This window comes from Nerophis ophidion, linkage group LG03 (genome assembly GCF_033978795.1).
Source record: "Nerophis ophidion isolate RoL-2023_Sa linkage group LG03, RoL_Noph_v1.0, whole genome shotgun sequence".
NCBI lineage: Eukaryota > Metazoa > Chordata > Actinopteri > Syngnathiformes > Syngnathidae > Nerophis > Nerophis ophidion.
The window spans coordinates 57,151,810-57,172,949 of NC_084613.1; the positions used below are offsets into that span (position 1 = coordinate 57,151,810).

Here is a 21,140-nt window from a genome sequence, read left to right on the forward strand (position 1 = left end):
CTACCCGAATAAATGCTAATACATCGGTTGAGGAATAGGAGTGGAGGGATTTCCAGGCAAGCTGAAATACTGTATATATTCTTTTAAAACATGTTCTGGTTGATGTTCCTTAGTTACAGAATGTTTAGCTGGCTGAATATTGCAGTTTATTGATACAGACGGTGAAGAAATTGTCATGCAGTAATATGAATACCAATAACTTGTACAACACGCAATGTACAGAATATTACAAGAATTTATTCAGTTAGAAGTATCACAGATGACATTACAAAACATCTTTGACAATCAAACCATGATTGTAACAATCCACATTTTGCGTTACTATATGCATGAAACTTGTATCTAAACAATAAAGCAAACAATCTGTCAAGGCATAGTTTTAATATATGTACTGTCTACTTATTGAACATTTTAGTCAGGTACACATGCACAAAAGAAACATTGGGTCAGTTGATACAATAATTCAAGTATTTGTTTATAATTGCCGTATTTGCCAATATAAGATATACAAAGGTGAGTGAGTAGACTCTGACTGGTGTGTTTGCTCTCAAATTTCACTTCAAAATACACCCAGATGGAACTTTAAATAAAACTATATGCAAGTTTTAGGGAAGTAAGTGAAGTACATTCAAGTACAACATTTATACAAAAAGTAATTAATGTGTGGATGACATACTGGCAAAACAATTATATTTGTGTCCAAATATTGGGGTATTTTTTAGGTTAATCTAAATTATACAAGTTACAACCTGGAATTAATCATGATTAATCCAAATTTAAAAGTGTCATTACCCTGACTTAAAAAAGAATGAATTGTTTTAAAAAAGTACTTATACTTTGTATTTATATTGTATAGGTGTACCCAGTTGTATGGTTGGTACTGTATATATGTGTGATTGTGTGTAATCTAAGTGTATTTCTCCTCATTTAAATAATTTACAATAAGTTAATTAAAATATTTTATATAAATATCAATAATTTAAAGTTTCTCTCTACCATTGAGCTCCCACGAAATGCATGTGAATGTTCTTACTGTACAATTAAAATTAACAATAACAATATTGATAACAAATACATTTGAGGGATTACGTTTAGTTCATTATTAAATTAATAAAAAAATAACTGATAATAGTCATGATATAGGAGGAACATATCTTAAAGTTGTGTCGAATTGTGGTCATAGTTACTGTACAAACTGCATTTGTCTGTTGAAAACAGTGATAAAATTATTTTTTAATTTACATTCCCTTAATATCTAAAAGTATTCACATTCTCTTCATGTCATATTATGCTCGTTCCAGTGCTGCTGTTTTTAGTTTTAGTTTGTATCCAATCAGAAGTCAGCTAGTTTATGTTGCCATGCTGTACGAAATCTGTCAGAGCCCTTCAGAATCAAACATGCGGGCGTTTGTGCACTGTAAGCGATCGGGGACATACAGGTGATAGACAGTTGTGATAGCCAATCAGATCACGAGTTGTCAGTAAGGCCTTCTAGCTAGCCTAAGGTTGAACGTGACATTTACGTGTCCTGTGATTGGATAATCATTGGGACCATTAGTGGATGAATTTGAGAATACATAGAGTTGAGAGACGGTTGCGATAGCTAATCTGATCAAATAGTAGCCTGATATCAACAAGTTTATGACTGCATACACACTGTTCATTCCAAAGTGAGTATTACAAGTTTCAAAATAGCACAAAGCAGGAAGTGTTGCACGGTAGCCAGACCGGGATACCAGAGGAGGAGAACAAAACGTTGATTACGTGGCAGATATATATTTGCAAGATAATTTTGAAGAAGGATAATTAAAGAGAAAACTACATCTTGTGAGACGATGTCAGCCAACCCTGGAGCTAGCTCAGCTGTTCTGGCGATGAAATGCTCACCATTTCCACTCACATAAGCCAACAACGAGGGGTACCACTGGCTTATACTGCATCGTATAGGTCCTACTAATTGCTATTTTTGCAATTTAAATTTTGACAGTACCGCATAAGATATGTTGTAATTGCTGATGTGTTTTAATTGATTTTTAGATGTGCCAGAAAATAACCTGTTTTGTATACTGTTGATGTGGTTTAATACACCGTTGGGCTGTGAATGTGTTTCTGTATAGTATTTCTCCAGCAATGGTCATGTGGTGACATAAATTATGGTATTTTGAGAGGTAATCTTTGAAGTCGGACATCAATGAAGGCCTAGGTGGGAAACACACGGCTCACCACTGTTTAGATGTATTCCCTGTTTGCTTATTTATTTGTTATATTCCTATGTTTCCATGTAAAAGCAGGCATAGATTACATTTATGTTACAAGTTTTAGAATGATACGTTCATTATTCACATGTATTGTTTTTCTCCTGGGCAGGCTTCTTAGCTTCAGCTTGTAGCGTGCACAGTCCTTTGCTCTATAGCCAACACTGTGTTTCTGCTTCAAGTGCTAATCTTTGCATGTGTTTTGTGTCTCTGCGCTCGCCGGCTGCCTGGGCAGGACCTGCTCACTAACCAATCCTTCAAGCAGGTGAGTTCATGGCTTCTTCATCTCACAATTGCCTACCTTTATATGCAGCTGGTGCCTTCTCCTTGCCATGCAGTCGGTGGCCACAAATTGCTTTAGTCTTTTTTTTAGTCTGTCTGTCATTTAACAATTTGTAATTTTCAGGTCATGCATTTGTTGCTACAGACTCTTTTGGATTTAATGTGCAACAGGTTTATACAACATCACTGTTGTATTAGAAGTGTGTAACAAGTTGTGCGTCTTACTTTTTCTCTATCTTTTTATAGCTGCAAATGTTTTCCAATTGGTGTACACAGTTAAGTCATTTTAGCAAATTCATAAAATCCTGTTGATAATTAGTTATGAATGTCAGTAATTGCACCATGGAGTGTCATAAATTGAAGCTTCAAACAGCAATAATTATCAATTTTATGTTTCAACGCCTTAACTGTCAAATATCCATTTGGCTTATATGTTATTCAATGTGCAAATACTAGAAGGACAAAAAATATCTTGTTCACTGCCAGTAAAAACTTCTGTAAAGATGAAGAGAATTGGTTCCAGTTTTAGTGTTTGGAGCTGGCAAATGAATCTTTAATGTCAGTGTAGAGAACTTTGGCAAACCCAACAAAAGTAGTTTTCCTCCACTGCCAATTTACATTTGCTGCCAGCCTTTGGAGGTCAAGGAGAGTATGGAAAAATGCAATTTTCTTTAAAAGATTTTTCTAATCTCACACCCAACAACCAGAAGAACTCCTTCTAGTAAGCAGGAAACTAAATAGACAGTTTTTTAACAAAAAGTATACTCTTCTATCCCATGAGATTGTTTTTATACATTTTGCATTCATTTGTGTGAGGCTCATAAAACTCTCTGTCTCTAAACCAAGTTTGAACAGTCTTTACTGTCGCTTCGTGAGCTATTTAAGGCTGCATGCATTGTCTGCAGTGGCGACTTACCTCAGAAAGTTCTTTATTTGACTTTTTTAAAGTCATTCAGTTTTTACATTACAGATGGTCAGAAGTTAAAGGGTCCCTATCCTATAAATCCATATTGTCATACTTTTGTTTATGTTGTGCTTTTGTTCTACATGATGTTCTATATCATTCTAAAGTAATCCCTGGTTTCAGTTTTATGCCACACCTTAATCTTGTGAAATATCGGGTACAAGAACTTCCTGAGATTTCCACCAGATCTTGAAAATTCCTAATGTCACAACTTTAGGGAGTAGCCTGCAGCCATAACTGCTTTTCAGTACCTTGATCACTTTTCATGAAAATGGCCAAAATAAACTGTTATTTAAGATGCAAAATTTGAAGTAAGGCCAGAGTAAGGCAGTTTGACCACGTGACCAATTGCAACAGAAAAGGCGTTGCCAGGGAGAAGAATTTCGGCCAAGGGAAGAAAAATGCAGCTTTACCGTGTACGCAACCTTGAGATTTATGGAGTATTTTATTCAAAGAAACTTACTATAGTGAGAACCAATTTAATTTTAAAAGCTTCAGAAAATGAGCATTATAATTCCCCTTTAAGAATGACCTTGACGTACAATGAATGACTGCAAACTACATTTTAAGTATTTGGCAAGACAGCGACTTTTTGTTCTGCCCTGAAATGACAAGGGATCATTTTTATTATACTTTTTAATCTGCTCCTATTGCACGCACAACGTCACCTCTTCTCTGAATGTATTAAAGATGTTACAGATGTTAGGAATAAGACGTCTCATTGTGCAGAACACCGATCCATGAACCATGGCAATGCATCTTTTAAACTCTTTCTCCTTTTCTTCCTGCAGAAGGAGACAGGTTCTATGGATGATTTATACGTCAGCACAAGGAAAGTCAAGGAGCTGTCAGTCATAGATGGCCGACGTGCACAGAACTGTGTCATCCTCCTTTCAAAGTACGTACAGTAACCATGCAACATCACATCATCAACAAACTGATTTGTTTAGTGGATTTATTAGTTAGATCAATACAGCTAATTAGCACTTTGGTGTCAGTGACCAATTGGATGGGGGTCAAAGGTCCGAAAAGAATGTGCAACTTGCTGCAGGATATGTAAGATTAGATTTACCTGATCCCACACACACTCCCACCTCCCAGTAGGCCTCAGGTCTCTCGACGTCTGACCTGGAATCAATTGTCATCCTTCAGTGTCCACTTAGCAAATTACTTTCCATTTGTCTTCTAACAGCGTGATGCAAACCATTTTTAGAGACTTTTGACAATCCCTTTCTCAGTCCAAATCAATAAACAGGCTTCCTGGAGCCTCTCTTGTTCCAAGGAATCTGCAGCAGGCCCCTCAACTCAATAGTGTGTCAATAGCGCACCCGACCATAATTAAGGTCAGCAGTCAGTCAATAAGGCTTCAATGTGCAGAATTACAGAGCTGTTATTGATCACAACCTTGGGCACCTAAAACTGCTCAGGGGCACTGGGATCACGTGGCAATGGTCCCAGGACGGACACAAGTACAGATATGCACATGACAGAAACACTGGGGGAATCAGTTAAGAGGGTAAATGTAAGCGCAAAACCTTTGACCTTCACTACATTGTGATAACTCAATGACGGCAACCTTCTTCTTTGTAGAAGTATACTTTACTCAGTGTAAATTTAAGGAACACAATAACAAACTCGCCACCGCCGTTCACATTTACCGACTCCCAACCGGTGCCCGGGCATAGAGCAATGCATGCTGGGAGGTACCGTAAATACACTAAAAGATTGGCTGAACCGTTAGTACCATAAAAATGCGCAATGCAAAAACAGAACATTTACAATCTCCCACTTTTCTTTTTTTTTTTAAACACAAAGTCACAGTCTGTTATTAATGTCCATTAGTATAAAAATGTAAGACCATAGTGACTAACAAAAAAAATCCTATACAAAAAAAACTGTCCACAAAAGAATAGTCTCTATTCCAGTTTCCACTCTCCAACACTGAGTGCCTTTAGGAGCTAAATTGCGGTTGCACCTCGTTTTGTCAAAAAGTCAGCTAGCTGCTCCCCTGTAGGTGCCCAGAGTATCCGTTGGATTATTTTACTCTGAAGAAGTTCCTTGATGCCCCTTATTTCAAAGCGCAGCCTTTTCTCTGTCACTGACTTAGTAGACTTGATGGCGTCGGCAAGGGAGTGGTTATCAGTGACACACACTATTGGTAAGACATGCTGTGATGCATTCCCTGTGGTAAGTTCTGCATGAAGGTCAGATAGATAAATGGCAGTGTCAACAGCATCTGCAAGAGCAAGAGTTTCTCCAGCAAGAGTGCTTCGTACGACTCTCCTGATCTTTTTTGACTGCCAATACACAGGTGAGAATCTTCCTTCCTCACCCATCAGCAGAATGAGATGCCCCCCTTGAGTGCCTCCATCTGGAGGGTTTCCCAGCGAAGCATCGCAGAACACTACTAGCTTTAGAGAACTTTCTTTTCCCAGGTTCTGAAACTTCAGTGTCACTTGTTCTGATTTAAGTTTTCTCACTACCTTATTTGTGTCATGTAAAGTCTGCACAGTAGCATGTTTTATTTTAGCTGCAAGGACACATGTATCAAACGTAATATCTGGTCTACTTTGTCTGGCAATCCACAGAAGTTGACCTATTTTTGATCTTAGGTCATCAATTTCACTTTCAGTCAAAAGAGCATCCCGTCTCATGGCTCTGGAGATATCTATTTGAATTGGCTGGAGATGATGTAATTGTCCTGATGCATACATGTCACTCCATTTGCAGTGACATACTCCATGCCAACATAGCAAAAACTGTCATGTTCTTCTCTGCCTTTTTGAAAGACAGATGCAGGTGAGGGATTACTGTTGTTGCGAAAATCTGTGAACCACCCCAGATGAAATCATCGACATAACAAGCAAGCACCCCAGACACAATACAGTTTTTATCCAACCATACTTGTAACATCTTTCCTCCAGTTTGCAACATTGTTTCTTTAACCTTATTGTACCAATACAGTGATGCATCATTTAGTCCATAAACACATTTGTTTAGCTTCCATAGAGTTCCCTCACTCTTAGCTTCAGGTGGTGGACGAACATAGATGTCTCGGGATAACTAATTTCCTTGAAGGAATGCTGACTTAATGTCCATAGAGTGAGGTGTCCATCGGTTTAAACATATCACAGACATGAGTAGTCTAAGAGACTCTGAGGCACATGTTGGCCAGTCTTTTGGGAGATCTTTTGTGTTTAGCTCTTCAAATCCTCTCGCCACAAGCCTTGCTTTTGGAAGTATGCCGTCCGGTGTGTCTTTGAGTATGAGTAGTCTAAGAGACTCTGAGGCACATGTTGGCCAGTCTTTTGGGAGATCTTTTGTGTTTAGCTCTTCAAATCCTCTCGCCACGAGCCTTGCTTTTGGAAGTATGCCGTCCGGTGTGTCTTTGAGTGTGCACACCCATCTTGTGGAAATGAATTTTTGTCCCATGCTTTTTACTTCATCAAACACACCGTGTTTCTCCCAGCTACTGATTTCAGCTGATTCAAACGACACATCCTTTGTAACAAGTACATCCTCAGGATCAGATGGCTGTTCCACCCTGTCCAATGACTGAATCTGCAGTGGGTCAACCTGTAAAAGGTCAGCTGACATTTTTGTGCCAGTGAGGCTAACTGGCTCTGTGTACTCAAGATTGTACCAGTCTTTGTGTTTTCCAGTTGCCTTCCTGCTCGACCTAGCACTTTTGCTGTGTGTGAAATTTCAGTGTCTCTTTCCACATACTTAATGAATTGTCCTGCCTTTAGATTAATACTTTAGTCTGTTCTTATAATAGGAGGTTGTCTGTCGGATGGATCATTATAATGCTCATTGCTGTCTCTGTCATTATTAGAGCCCCCTGCTGCATTTTCTGTCAGGCACACTGTCTACATCACTAGATACAGTATCGGGTAGATCTTCAACATGTTCAATGTCACATTCTGCTCCATTAAGTTCTGTCTGGCTTTCTTGGCTGTCACGAGACGTGTCAGTGTATTGATCTGTGGCCTTTCGCAGTCTACAGGTGATGCACCCGGACATAGGAGCCTCCATGTCTAACAAATATTACCACCCCGTCTCGTCCAAATACCACCCCAGGCCCTTTCCATTCATTGCAGTCCATTCTTTTGTAGTACACTTTATCTCCAGTTTCGTAGTGTTCATCTGTGCTCCAGAGCTGTGTGCGCGGAGCTCACCTGATTCTCTTAGAGCACTCTGCCTCAGTAAATGCTGTCCTTGCTTCATGTAATGCTGAAATGTGCTGTCCTACCCATTTACTCATGGTAGTGCCCTCCACGGCAGGCGGTTTATCAACCAGCACAGAAGGTAGGTTCGGGTTTTGTCCAAACACTAGCTGGTATGGACTAAATCCATGCACATTGTGCATTGTATTCTTCGCCATCAAGGCCCAATCGAGGGCTGCTTTCCAGTCACAAACACTGCTTTTCTTCACTTTTAACAGGATCTCTGTAAGGGTCTGGTTATGTCTTTCCACCAATCCATTATTTTCTTTTCACTCTCCTTCAGTGTATGAATGTAATTGTCCAGCCATTTTTCACCCCAGACTGTTCTGGTGCATGCAATGTCAATTACAGCTGAACCTAGGGCTTCTACCATGAATATTTCAGCATCAGATACTGACTCTTTAGAAAACAATGTAACGTTGCACTCTTCAGTCGCTTCTGTCTCTTCATTTTCCTCTGTCATTTTTACATGTTCAGCCTTATTTGGGCATTCCTTAGCCCAGTGAAATGTACTCTGGCAAATTACACACTTTGACCTCCTACCATACCTATTCAGTGGATTTGAGCGAGTCAATGGTGCCCTCTTTTGGTCGGGTTGGGAACGAAATTTCCTTCCATCTTTTTCATTGATCCACAAAGAAAGCAACATCTTCACGCACATGAATTCCCCTGCTGCATGTAGGTGGCTTCATATTGTCCCCAAAAATCCTTTTTAGAGCTGACTTCATGCTTGCAAATGTAAGTGTTGAACAAGCTGTAAGCGCAAGCTGTTTATCTTTAACATCGAGACTGGCTGTATCCAACAACTTGAATGCCAAAACAGTATCGGGAAGAACCATATCAAACTTGCGCATTTTGTTGTACCTCTGCTCGAACTGAACGATGTAACCCTCCATGGAAACTTCGTTTTCTCTCCGAATCTTGTCAAAGTCCGTATATGCATCATAAGCTCTGTCCTTTTCTTCTTTTAACAATACATTATCCAAAGCCTTTACAAGGGTCTTCATCCCATCATCTTTGTTCAAATCATCCTCAGGTATTTCCAAAGCTGTATCTCTAGCTCACCCCCTCAGTGATAAAGCAACAGCTAAGGCTTGTTTTTCCTTATCCAGATCGGTAACACGTATCCACATTTCAAGTTCATTTTTCCAGCTCTCATATGACTTATTTTCTTCAAACGCAGGAGGGATTCTGTAGTTAGCGTTGTTAGACATCTTATACCAAGTTAAAAATAAATAAATATATATATAGGGATTAGGTCTCTGCTTTTTGCAGACGATGTGATCCTGATGGCTTCATCTAGCCGGGATCTTCAGCTCTCACTGGATCGATTTGCAGCCGAGTGTGAAGCGACCGGGATGAGAATCAGCACCTCCAAGTCCGAGTCCATGGTTATCGCCCAGAAAAGGGTGGAGTGCCATCTCCGGGTTGGGGATGTGACCCTGCCCCAAGTGGAGGAGTCCAAGTACCTAGGAGTCTTGTTCACGAGCGGGGGAAGAGTGGATCGTGAAAAAGACAGGCAGTGCGGCGTTTTCAGTAGTGCGGACGTTTTAACGATCCGTTGTGGTGAAGAAGGAGCTGAGCTGGAAGGCAAAGCTCTCAATTTACCGCTGATCTACGTTCCCACCCTCACCTATGGTCATGAGCTTTGGGTCATGACCGAAAGGACAAGATCACGGGTACAAGCGGCCAAAATTTGTTTCCTCCGCCGGGGGCTAGGGCTCTCCCTTAGAGATAGGGTGAGAAGCTCTGTCATCCGGGAGGAGCTCAAAGTAAAGCCGCTGCTCCTCCACATAGAGAGAAACCAGATGAGGTGGTTCGGGCATCTGGTCAGGATGCCACCTGAACGCCTCCCGAGGGAGGTGTTTAGGGCACGTCCAACCGGTAGAAGGCGACGGGGAAGACCCAGGACAAGTTGGGAAGACTATGTCTCCCGGCTGGCCTGGGAAACCTCGGGATCTCCCTGGAAGAGCTGGACGAAGTGGCTGGGGAGAGGGAAGTCTGGGCTTCCCTGCTTAGGCTGCTGCCCCCGCGACCCGACCTCGGATAAGTGGAAGAAGATGGATGGATGGATGAATGGATGTATGGATAGATAGTATTTTTTTTTATCTTTCCTTTTTCATCCATCCATCAATTCATTTTCTAACGCTTGTTACTGGGTCTCCGAGGCCGATAAGGCACGCCAGCATCCAAAATGCAGAGAATAATTTCACCACACCTCGTGTATGTGACAATCATTGGTACTTTAACTTTAACTTTTAAAATACGGCCCGCGGGTGGTCCCGATTTAAAAAATAAAATAAAGAAAAGATGTTGTTTTTGTTTTTTAAATTATATATTTTTTTTAATCTGTCCTTTTTCACCCTTTCATCAATCCGTTTTTTACCGCTTGTTACTGGGTCTCCTAGGCAGATACGGCACACCAGCGTCCAAAATCCAGCCCGCGGGTAGTCCCGACTAAAAAAAAAAAAAAAAAGGCATTTATAAAAAAAAAAAATGTAATCTGTCCTTTTTCGCCCATCCTTCAATCCATTGTATACCGCTTGTTACTGGGTCTCCTAGCCGCTCAAACAGATCATATTGTCTGAAAATGCATTTTCCCAGCGGTAACGGGACCTCATCATGCTTGCGCCACAAAGGCGGCAAGTGCGCGATCTTTCAGTCAATTTGTGCAGGAGGGGAAAAAATGGCAAAATCATTGGGGAAACATAAATTAGACTCTTGAGTGTAGAGTTTTTAAATTTCAGTGGACATATGACTTTTGTTCAGTTTGAGGAAAAAACAGTTCAGATTGTCTATATATACATATATATATATATATATATATATATATATATATATATATATATATATATACACCGTATTTCCTTGAATTGCCGCCGGGGCGCCAATTATTTTAAAACCTCTTCTCACTCCTGCACTTACCAAAGGCATGCGGTAAAAGTAAGCATGCGCTAATTATTTTAAAACCTCTTCTCACTCCGGCTCTTACCAAAGGCATGCAGTAAAAATTTGAGTGTGATGTAAGCTTGGACCTTAAATCCTACTGAATAGCTCTTAACCTTCTTCCCTTTATGTGATTTCAAATTACCAGTATGGAAATCAGCCTCCTCCATTTTGAAAATGATGACAGGGGAAGTGTCACTCGTGACGTCGGGAGTTTGACCAGGCGGTAATACTAAGCATGCGCTAATTATTTTGGGAAGCCAGTTTGACCCGGCAGTAATTCAAGGCAGCCGCACACTATATGCTCTGCGGCAACTCAAGGAAATATGGTGTATATATACAGTGTGTGTACATATACATATATATATAGAAAGAGAGAGAGAGAGAGAGAGAGAGAGAGAGAGAGAGAGAGAGAGAGAGAGGGAGAGGGAGAGGGAGAGGGAGAGGGAGGGAGAGAGAGCGAGCGAGCGCAGCCCCTGGTCAAATTTTTTTTTAACCCAAAAAGTTTGGGGACCCCTGGTATAGATGAATGATAGTATATTAATCAGATAATCAGAAAAATAAATACTAAAGTTGTTTCCATGCAAAAGCTTGGCTATATTACAAGCTGCGTTCTGCATGTAAAAAATTGTATTCAAGATTTTTTTTTAATCAAGATTTTTTTTTTAATCAAGTTTTTCAACCAAATTATAATAATTTGTCAGTATGTAAACATACTGTTTGAGTGTATGTGGGGTGGTGACGTTAGGTTTAGGGTAGGGTACCTTCAGGAGTTCAATAATGACGATAATAACAATAATGATAATAATAGGTAATATTAAACGCCTACTGAACCCACTACTACCGACCACGCAGTGGCTTGAGCGGAGCTTGCGTCCTCCTGCAGCTGCGGACTCTCTTACCTCCTCCCACCGGAGACACTGGCGGTCACCACACCTGTGGCCACACCCCTCCGACTTTCAGGTTCCATATAATCTCACCAAAACACTAGTAACATAATAAGCGATAAGGGATTTTTCAGAATTATCCTAGTAAATGTGTCTAATAACATCTGAATCGCTCCCACTGCCCTCGCCTTTTTTTTTTTCCCTAGTCCTTCACTCTTACTATCTTTATCCACGAATCTTTCATCCTCACTCAAATTAATGGGGAAATCGTCGCTTTCTTGGTCCAAATCGCTCTCGCTGCTGGTGGCTATGATTGTAAACGATGTGAGGAGCTCCACAACCAATGACGTCTCGCGCACATTGTCTGCTACTTCTGGTACAGGCAAGGCTTTTATATTAGCGAGTAAAAGTTGCGAACTTTATCGTCGATGTTCTCTACTAAATCCTTTCAGCAAAAATATGGCAATATCGCGAAATGATCAAGTATGACACATAGAATGGTCCTGCTATCCCCGTTTAAATAAGAATATCTCATTTAAGTAGGCCTTTAAATACCAAAATGAAGCCACAAACCAAATCTTGTGAAATCTCAATGTGTTGTGGTTTCATACTCAAATATATATTTTTCCTCCTCTTTTGAAGATTAAAAATGAGCAATGAAGAGATCAAGAGGGCGATCCTAGAGATGGATGAGCGAGAAGAGTTGGCCAAAGATATGCTGGAGCAGGTAAGCATTTGTACTTAAGACTGAAGAAACATAATTATTGTGATTTCAATGATAGAGGAGAAATTAGTCATTTTAATATATACTAATATAATATATATTTGATATATGCTGTTACACACATTTGTATTTCTTTTTTCCATATGTAATTCATTGAGCTGGTGGTGTTTTCTAACAGCCCAGTGTCATACATCCGTACTATTTTTCCCAATCACAAATCCACAAACAAGTTCTTATCCTAGCAGTTACACACAAAGAAATTAATCAGGTAGATAAGAGGTATGGATGGGTAATACATTAAATGTGTACATTAAAACCGGTCAATATTTTCGCTGGCCCTACATAATTCCTTCAAGTAACTGTTACCTGTGTTTATTTTTAGTTGCTGAAGTTTGTCCCAGAGAAGAGCGACATCGATCTACTGGAAGAGCACAAACATGAACTGGAGCGCATGGCCAGAGCAGATCGATTCCTTTTTGAAATGAGCAGGTACACTACCACTGTTTTATCCGCCCGGTACAAACGCCTTCATTAAGAATGTTTACGAGCAATAAGAGGAGATTCGAAACATAGCAAGCCCACAATTTTAAAGATATAAGTAACATTGCAAGGGTAAATTAGACGTCAACTTCCCTTTACCACACGCCGGGTGGTTTCAAAAAGCTGACTAAAACTTTGTTTCTTGTTGTGCACTGTTATCCTGTCCATTGTATTGCTTGCAGTCCATGAAATACATGTCCGGTATTTGTTTTAACATTTAATAAAATAGTACTTCAACTTATGATCTTAACTGGTTCTGTGACAGATCTCTTAACTCAAAACACTTGTATCTCAAATCAGTGCCTCCAAATCATCCAAATTTTTACATGTAACTTAACTAAAAAAAAAAAAAAATCAAACTTCTCGTTAATACATATTGCATAAAAAAGAATACGTATGTAGGTAGCTCCAACTGGTTCGCCAAGTTAGCTAGCTACACGCTCAGTCATGTGTTTGTCATTCACATTGACTTTCTTCTTTCCGATTGTTGGAAAAACAAATGTATGTATATATCTAGCTATAAGCTAATGCTAGCGTGTAAGACCAAATGTTTGGGCGGATTTTAGAGGGTTCTATTGACATTCGATATGCCAACTAATGGCGTAGATTCTTTTAACTCAAATGTTTGCTTGCAACTTAAAGGGGTCATTTTATGATTTTTTTTCTACATTTAAAACACCTCATTGTGGTCCACCGAACATGTAATGGGTGTTCTTTGTTAAAAATGTTGCATGAGTTATGTTTTACAGATCGTTTCCGTGAGACTTTCTGACTGCCTCTTTAGCATGCATCATTTTGAGAGTGGTCTTATTTACGTGCCTCCACTTCGATTGAGTCTTCTCCTTGCCCACTTTATTGTAGTTTTCAGCACTTCATTGGCAAGCTTACTAACATATATAAGTGAGAACTATGTGCTACTTTGTTAGAAATGGCAAAAGTAAAGGATGAATGTGCATGTGCGACTGTCCGCCCCACAACAAGAGAAGAGCCAATAAAGGAGCTTATTGACCACAGCATGGACTACAATGGCGGACGCGTGCAAGGCACTCATTTATGCCATTTACTGATAATCCCCTGACAGTTTTCGCAGTTTCTGTGACATCACCAATTGTGCATATTGCAAACAGCTTGTTAGGTGGAAGTAGGAAGGAAGGCACGATTATTGTATAAATATCTCCACAATGCCTCCACGGTTTAATTTCCAATTGTTGGGAGTTACGCAGAGCCCAGATAAAGAACAAAGCAGGGACCAATAAGTAAGAAAGGTAGGTTTTGCATGATGGGGCCCCTTTGGAGCATAACAATTAGCAGACAGACAAAGCTTATCCCAAAACACTCCTAAGTTTGGGCACTCTTAAAGGGGAACTGCACTTTTTTGGAATTTTACCTATCGCTTACAATTATAAAAGACATGACGATAATTTGATTTTTTTTTTTTTATGCATTCTAACTATTAAAGATAAATAAAAGTTTGCTTATAGCTGAGGCAATGGGAAGTGCTTCATGATTTGAATATTACCCGGTATTAGTGATATTGTAATTATAAGCGGTAACAAAGACAAACTATTATAGCGGAGCCATGATCACAAGCCTGTGTGCCAATGTTGACATCGTCGAGTGGTCTGCTGCTTAATCACTTCCCTGCTCCCTGGAAGATTATTGTAGATTATATATCATGCCTCTCACCAGGATAGAAGAAGGCTAAGAACGTATTCCGAAAAGTTAGTACAAAAAGAGACTACAAGAAAAGACGCTTGGGTCATCCCCCTTTTCTTAACGACGATTATGAGTTATTCTCCATCTAAACGGGAATATATGAACGTCCCAGCAGTCACCATCCTAATTAAGGCAGACCTTGCACGGTAAGTGATGTTTCATTATGTGTTTTGTCTCTCATAAAGTGTGCAGTAAATAATATTCAGTAATGTTGTTAAAAAAAAGCAAATGTGATGCATTTTTGATGATGCTTAAAATGATCAAAATACATAAAAAATCATGTTAAACGGGACAAGCGGTAGAAAATGGATGGATGAATGGATGGATGAATGTGCCATTTACTACATTACATATATACTTACAGAATGTATATAAAACCTTAATGGAGGTGTTTGGATGTTTTTTAAGGGCTTCATAGGCAGAATAGAGCGGCTCCCATAGGCTCCATTGTAAGCAGACTTTTGATTGGATTAAAAAAAATACGTATTTGTCATGTCTGTTATAATGATTGTGAACAATAAGGAACTGCACTTTGTTGGGAATTTTGCCTATTAAATTGAGTTTAAAATCCCAACCCCTCCCTATGTTTTACAAGCATATTTATCAATATTTTGGGAATTTTGCCTATTACATTGAGTTTAAAATCCCAACCCCTCCCTATGTTTTACAAGCATATTTATCAATATCTTTGGTTGATTTCAAGCCAACTTCAAGTTGATCTCCATTATTTTCTCATTTTCTTTTAATTAGAATTGACCACTATCAACAGAGACTACAGGCTCTGTTCTTTAAGAAGAAGTTTGCAGAGCGCCTTGCTGAAACCAAGCCAAAAGTGGAAGGTAAGGAGACCACTTTATTGGACAGTATTAGCTCATTATTTTATATTTATGGAATAGGCAAACTGTGATAAAAGTATGCTTTAAACAGATTACATTTAGAAAAGGATTAAAGATTTTGCTTTTGTTGAAAGGTTTGTTCTGCAGTTTTAGCAGAGATGTAGCCAAGATGTTTATTATGATAAACTAATAATTTAATGTTGAAGGATAGTCAAATGCAAAAACTGTGTCTAAAAGTGCCTTGTCAAAGCTCCAACGTGGGTTCAGGTCCCTTGTGTGCATGTGTGCAAAAGAGTGTGTGTGGGTTAGAGAGCGTGTTCTCCACAAACGGGCTTCCAGGTTACCAAGGAGAATATTTTGGAAAATTGGCTGATGTTGAGACGGAAAAGCCTTTGGTCGTAAACACGCAGCTCAACTCAAAGACCTGAAGCGAACAAAAAGACTTTAAATGAATCCCATGGTCATGTGAGCGTGCATGTTTGTTGTTTCTTTCTGCGATAGTCTGTGTGTGTGCTGCAGCATTTTTTTTAGCCCAAGAGATCAAATACAATATATCTTGAGACTTTACTGGCCATCAGGATTGGAAAGAAAACAGAAGCCTAATCCTGCAAGGATTGGGTTGGGATCCAAGCTTCTTGAAATCTTTGTTGTTCGGTCCAAATGTTCCCAAACCACACACACTAAGTTCTCAATCATATTGCGTTGTTTTACCCAAGATGAGACTGTAATTTCCTGGACCACCCAAAGTGTTTAATAGAAGAATTTTCAAAAGATGGAGCAGAGTTCAGCCAGGCTGTTTTGTGTGTCAAACAGAACACTGTAACTGATAATGATTCCAAAGCTTTATAATGGCACAATGAGCTGGAACAATAACAATATGGATTATAATGGTTTGAGCATTCACACTGAGGTTTCCTCTGTGGGGAGAGGGAAGCACCTGCACTTTGCCAGAGAAGCCTGTTCTCTGGTGGAAGAAAACTGACAGCACAGAGTTCGGAATATTCTTTCTTCTTACTGCTGTTATGTAAGTGGATGGAAGGACTTGAGGGCTTCCCCACTGAGCTGGCCACTAACTGAAAGCTTTATTAATCAATCATTCTGAAGGACATTGGAAATAAGGAAACTGTACAGCTAGAACCTTAATGAGTGTCTTGGAAAAAAGCTACAGATGTATTGTATTAGATCACTGTAGATTGTTAAGTAGACCTCATGAAGTGTGCCTTTGAAAAGCTGAGTGACGTACTTACCAAATGTACTATCAATCACCACAAGAAGGATTCTCTCCGTTCACTTCTCTCACTCCATATTCTCCCACAGCCATCTTGAACGCTTCCAGGGAGATTGTCCGGAGCAAGAGGCTCGCTCAGATCCTGGAGGTTGTGCTTGCCTTTGGCAACTTCATGAACAAGGGCCAGAGAGGAAATGCGTTCGGGTTCAAGGTCTCCAGCCTCAATAAAATTGCTGATACCAAGTCAAGCATAGACAGGTAAGAAGACTTTGACTGAGGACAGAGACATTGGCTATGTTCACATTACATGTCAAGTCATTTATTTTTGTCTTTAAGTGACCTGTATGTGATTTTTTTTTTTTTCACATAAGTGTGAACTAGGGTTGTACGGTATACGGTACTAATAAATTAAAAACGGTACTATACTTCTTCTGAAAAATACCGGTACTTAATTTTTTTCCGGACAGGGCGGCGTTGACATGACATTGCTTGTAAAACGAGCAGAGGGTGCATGCTAGGCAATGCACACAGAAACAACATGTAGATAGAAAAGGAGGAAGAGCGGACACATTTTGGCTTAAAAACTAACAATGAAGTTGAAGCTATAAACAGTGCCGCTCTGCAAGAAGTGCTTAGCTCTTGCTCTTATTAGCCTTTAGCTATCTAGTGGCTATAGTTTATCCGAAGTCTGCAGTGTTTTGGCTACTTCTAAATCAGAAATCCTTGCCTCCGTGGCAACAAATAAACTATGTTTATTACAAATATCATCCTTACAGGATGAGGAATAGCAAAACATGCTTTACCACACACTGTTGGAGGATACAATAGCTAACCGTTAAAAGCAAGTTAGCGCTCCTGAATGTAAACAAATACCATGGGTGGGTCACCATACATAGACATTGACTATAACGCTACCAAGTACAAGAGCCGTACATAGTCAATATTACAATGATTACGTCCCAAAAAATGTATAACGAAATATTTTGTAATTTTTATTGTTTATAAACCCAGGAAATACGTTCCTGGGCACAGGAGAACTTTAATTATGACCAATGTATGATACTGTAAATACTTGGTATTATATTAATACCAACATTTTTAGTAATACCCAAACTTATATAAAGTATCAAACAACAGAGGAATAATTCCATCCATCCATCCATTTTCTATTTGACTATTACATTTTAAAATAAGTGCAGATAGAACGTGATAAAAGAGAAATAAATCAGATATTAACAGTAAATGAACAAGTAGATTATTAATCCATGTTCTACCGCTTGTTCCTCATAATTTTGACAAAATAAAACAACCAGAAATGACACAATACGATACTGCATATTTCAGCAGGCAATTAAGAGTGTTTGTCTCCTTACTTACTACTGAAAGAGAAGTTGTCTAGTGTGTTTACTATCTTATTTAATGACAAAATGTGTTGTCGCCTGCGTTCGCTTTCCGAGCCACAACGGTGACGGCTGTCCACTTTACTGCTAATCATATTTGGATAATTACAATCCGAACACTGATGGTTCCGAACCAGTTGTCGTTCTATAACATTAATTAGTAACCAGCGAGAAGGTATGTTTTTGACTTCACAGATTTAAACAGAGGTGACAACACCGGAAGTATATCACCTGAGGGGGTGTGTCTTTAAGATAGAGTTACCAAATGGGAAAGGTTTTCAAAATTATTTGAATACATGTTATTTAATTTTGCATTACATTGGCTTTGACAGTTGGGATTGCTCGTTTGCATTTAAACAGTTGTTTTTCTCACTATGACAGGGCGAAACCATCCCTGCCCAGGCACAACCTCCTGGTTTTTGGAGTATAAATACTACAGGTTTTGGCACAAACGGCTTGGCTCAATTTGACCAATCATATTTATTAGATTATGATTATGAGCACAAACTGATGAAGCCTACTCGGATGAGCGCCGAAACATCTTTTAAGACAAACCAAACAGTCCAGTTGCGATCAATTGAATGCCCTGTGATGACAATGAACTGGATGAATGGAAACATTCATAGACATTTTCGATTATAATAATAATAGTAAATGAGCTACTAAAAAAGCTAAATAGTCTGTGATATATTTATTACACGGGACATGTAAATGTCAAAAAGACAACCAAAAGAGGTTGGTAGATGAGAATAAATCTAAAGAAAAAATATAGTCCAGGAAATGGCGATGTCCCATCGACGTCCCACTGGGGTGAGTCTTTCTTTGCTCTTACGTGGGCTCTGTACCGCGGATGTCGTTGTGGCTTATGCAGCCCTTTAAAAAACTTGTGATTTACGAGCTATATAAATAAACATTGATTGATAAATGTAGTCTTGATTTTCACATTTTTCTTTCGGAGCTTGCGTCGCAGCACTAAAAATTGTCCGCTTTTTTTTGTCAGTTTTCATCTTTTTTTTTCTCAAAGGGTGCTCACCTGAGTGTAAAAGTTTTATCCAGTTTAGTAGCATCGTTGAGTGTGATTAGTGAGTATGGCCCTAACAGTCTTGCTCCTTGTGTCACCATTTACATGCTCAATAAACAGTGGGCACTTTTACTTACCAGTCCATTCATCCATTTTATATCGCTTGTCCCTTTCGGGGTCGCGGAGGGTGCTCGAGCCTATCTAAGCTGTATTTGGGCGGAAAGTGGGGTATACCCTGGACAAGTCGCCACCTCATCGCAGGGCCAACACAGATAGACAGACAGCATTCACACTCACATTCACACACCAATCATTTATGCGAAAGCCATTACACTCCTCAACAATAGCCGATACATTATGTGGGTGTTTTAGATTGTGAGGTTTTTTTTTTACCATTCGTTCTCTTCCCCTTACTCTGATATGATAATTTAGTTGTTTTTAAATCTGTCAAAATAATCTGTTTCCAGACCACAGAAGGCTTTTTGGAGTACTTTATAGTCAAATTGAATCAGGCTCGCTTTTCTGTGTGTCCATTCTTAAAGGCAATTGTATTTTAAGATAAAGTTAGGATAGGCCTTGATTAACAGTTCTGTATTTTTCCCTCAACTTTGACCAGGAGCATCACAATGCTGCACTACCTGATTATGATCTTTGAGAAGAACTACCCTGACACGCTACACATCCAGCTGGACCTCAGCACCGTACCAGAAGCTGCAAAAGTCAAGTAAGTACAGTACACTCTTTTAGCAGCATATATGTAAACTGAAACATCACCAGCTCCAAATGTGACCTTAACTTGCAAAAATGTGTTATGTGTTTTTGTTTTGTTTTTGTTCCTAGTTTGGCAGAATTAGAAAAAGAGGTGTACAGTATAAAAAGTGGACTGAAGGCTCTTGAGACGGTGAGTTTGTGTTGTTTGCTTCGACTGGTTCTTCTCATCCCTGTAATTATGATTTTGGGATGGGTACACGTTAATTACTAGGGTGAGGTTTTTAATGCAATTGGAGTTTCGGAGAAACATGGTCAGAACTTTTTATACACACCCTGACAGTCACCCAAATCTTCTAATAAGAATGGCTGAAGCTACCAGAATATCTTAATTTCACAAAGCTAGGCCCAATTAGCGTCTCGTTAGTGATCATGATTGACTGCAGCTTATAGTTTCTCTTTGGCAGCATAAAATAATTACTTTGACTGCAATAATTTGATCAACCAATGCTCATTACTTGCATTTGTAGCCTTTTCTAAATAACAGCAGATTCCAAAATCAACAAACAAAGTACAGAATGTAAGTACAAGTTAATTAGATGTGTCCCCACTTCGCCACATGCTGTCATGCTCAGATGAGAGGAAATTGGTGAGCATGTTTAGGAACAACTTAAGAACTTGCAATGCTCAAGTCCGTCACAAACAAAAATGTGCTGGAACACCAGTGTGACTACCCACAGCAAAAGCCAGTTTTACAGGCAATGGAGGAAACGTGCTCCGACATCTAGTAATTTGCAACTGCACACATTGAGTAGCCAAATGTCATCTGGACAGAGGTATGATGATTAGATGAGACCCATAATTGAGTTATCAAACCATAATGACAAAAAGTATGTTTAGAGGAGTCATTACGGCAGGGCCGCTCCTCCCTAAGCACAGATCACTGTGCGTAGGGCCCCACAATCTGTGAGTGACCACGTTTTACGTGAAAAAGATTAGAAAAAAGACAATTAATAAATAACAGGGCCCTTCATATGAATATTTACCGCAAACTTACTACTAGCCTCTTCCTGCTGTGTCACTGATGAGAATATTACTGCAAATTCAACCAAATATTGTCATTGTCTCGAGTGACACGGAGTGTTATTAATAGGCATGCTAATAATTGAACTGGGAACAAAGTGTCAGGAACATTCACGTTTATGTTTAATGTGTTATTTGCTATAACAAAATATTTACCAATCCCTTGAATTTGTTTCAGTTACAAATACACATAAAATATAGTTCACATTTGATTTAAAAAGTATAACAAATGTTTACATAAATATGCAATGTGAAAATATATTGTATTTTTTTTATATATTTTCACATTGCATATTTATGTAAACATTTATTTTAGGGCTTCAC

The 21,140-nt window shown here is 39.2% G+C and overlaps 1 protein-coding gene across 5 annotated transcripts in view; it reads left to right on the plus strand.

The window, feature by feature from the left end:
* The window catches only part of daam2 (dishevelled associated activator of morphogenesis 2), a 179,371-nt gene that overhangs the window by 142,558 nt on the left and 15,673 nt on the right, over positions 1–21,140 (plus strand). For 4 of the 5 annotated variants that reach the window (XM_061895681.1, XM_061895684.1, XM_061895682.1 and 1 more), the window contains exons 16-23: positions 2,491–2,520; positions 4,293–4,399; positions 12,203–12,287; positions 12,667–12,773; positions 15,291–15,379; positions 16,694–16,862; positions 19,642–19,749; positions 19,866–19,926. In XM_061895681.1, coding sequence (XP_061751665.1) covers positions 2,491–2,520; positions 4,293–4,399; positions 12,203–12,287; positions 12,667–12,773; positions 15,291–15,379; positions 16,694–16,862; positions 19,642–19,749; positions 19,866–19,926 — 756 coding nt within the window. The remainder of the gene's footprint in view (positions 1–2,490; positions 2,521–4,292; positions 4,400–12,202; positions 12,288–12,666; positions 12,774–15,290; positions 15,380–16,693; positions 16,863–19,641; positions 19,750–19,865; positions 19,927–21,140) is intronic. The other variant, XM_061895685.1, reaches the window with a different exon arrangement.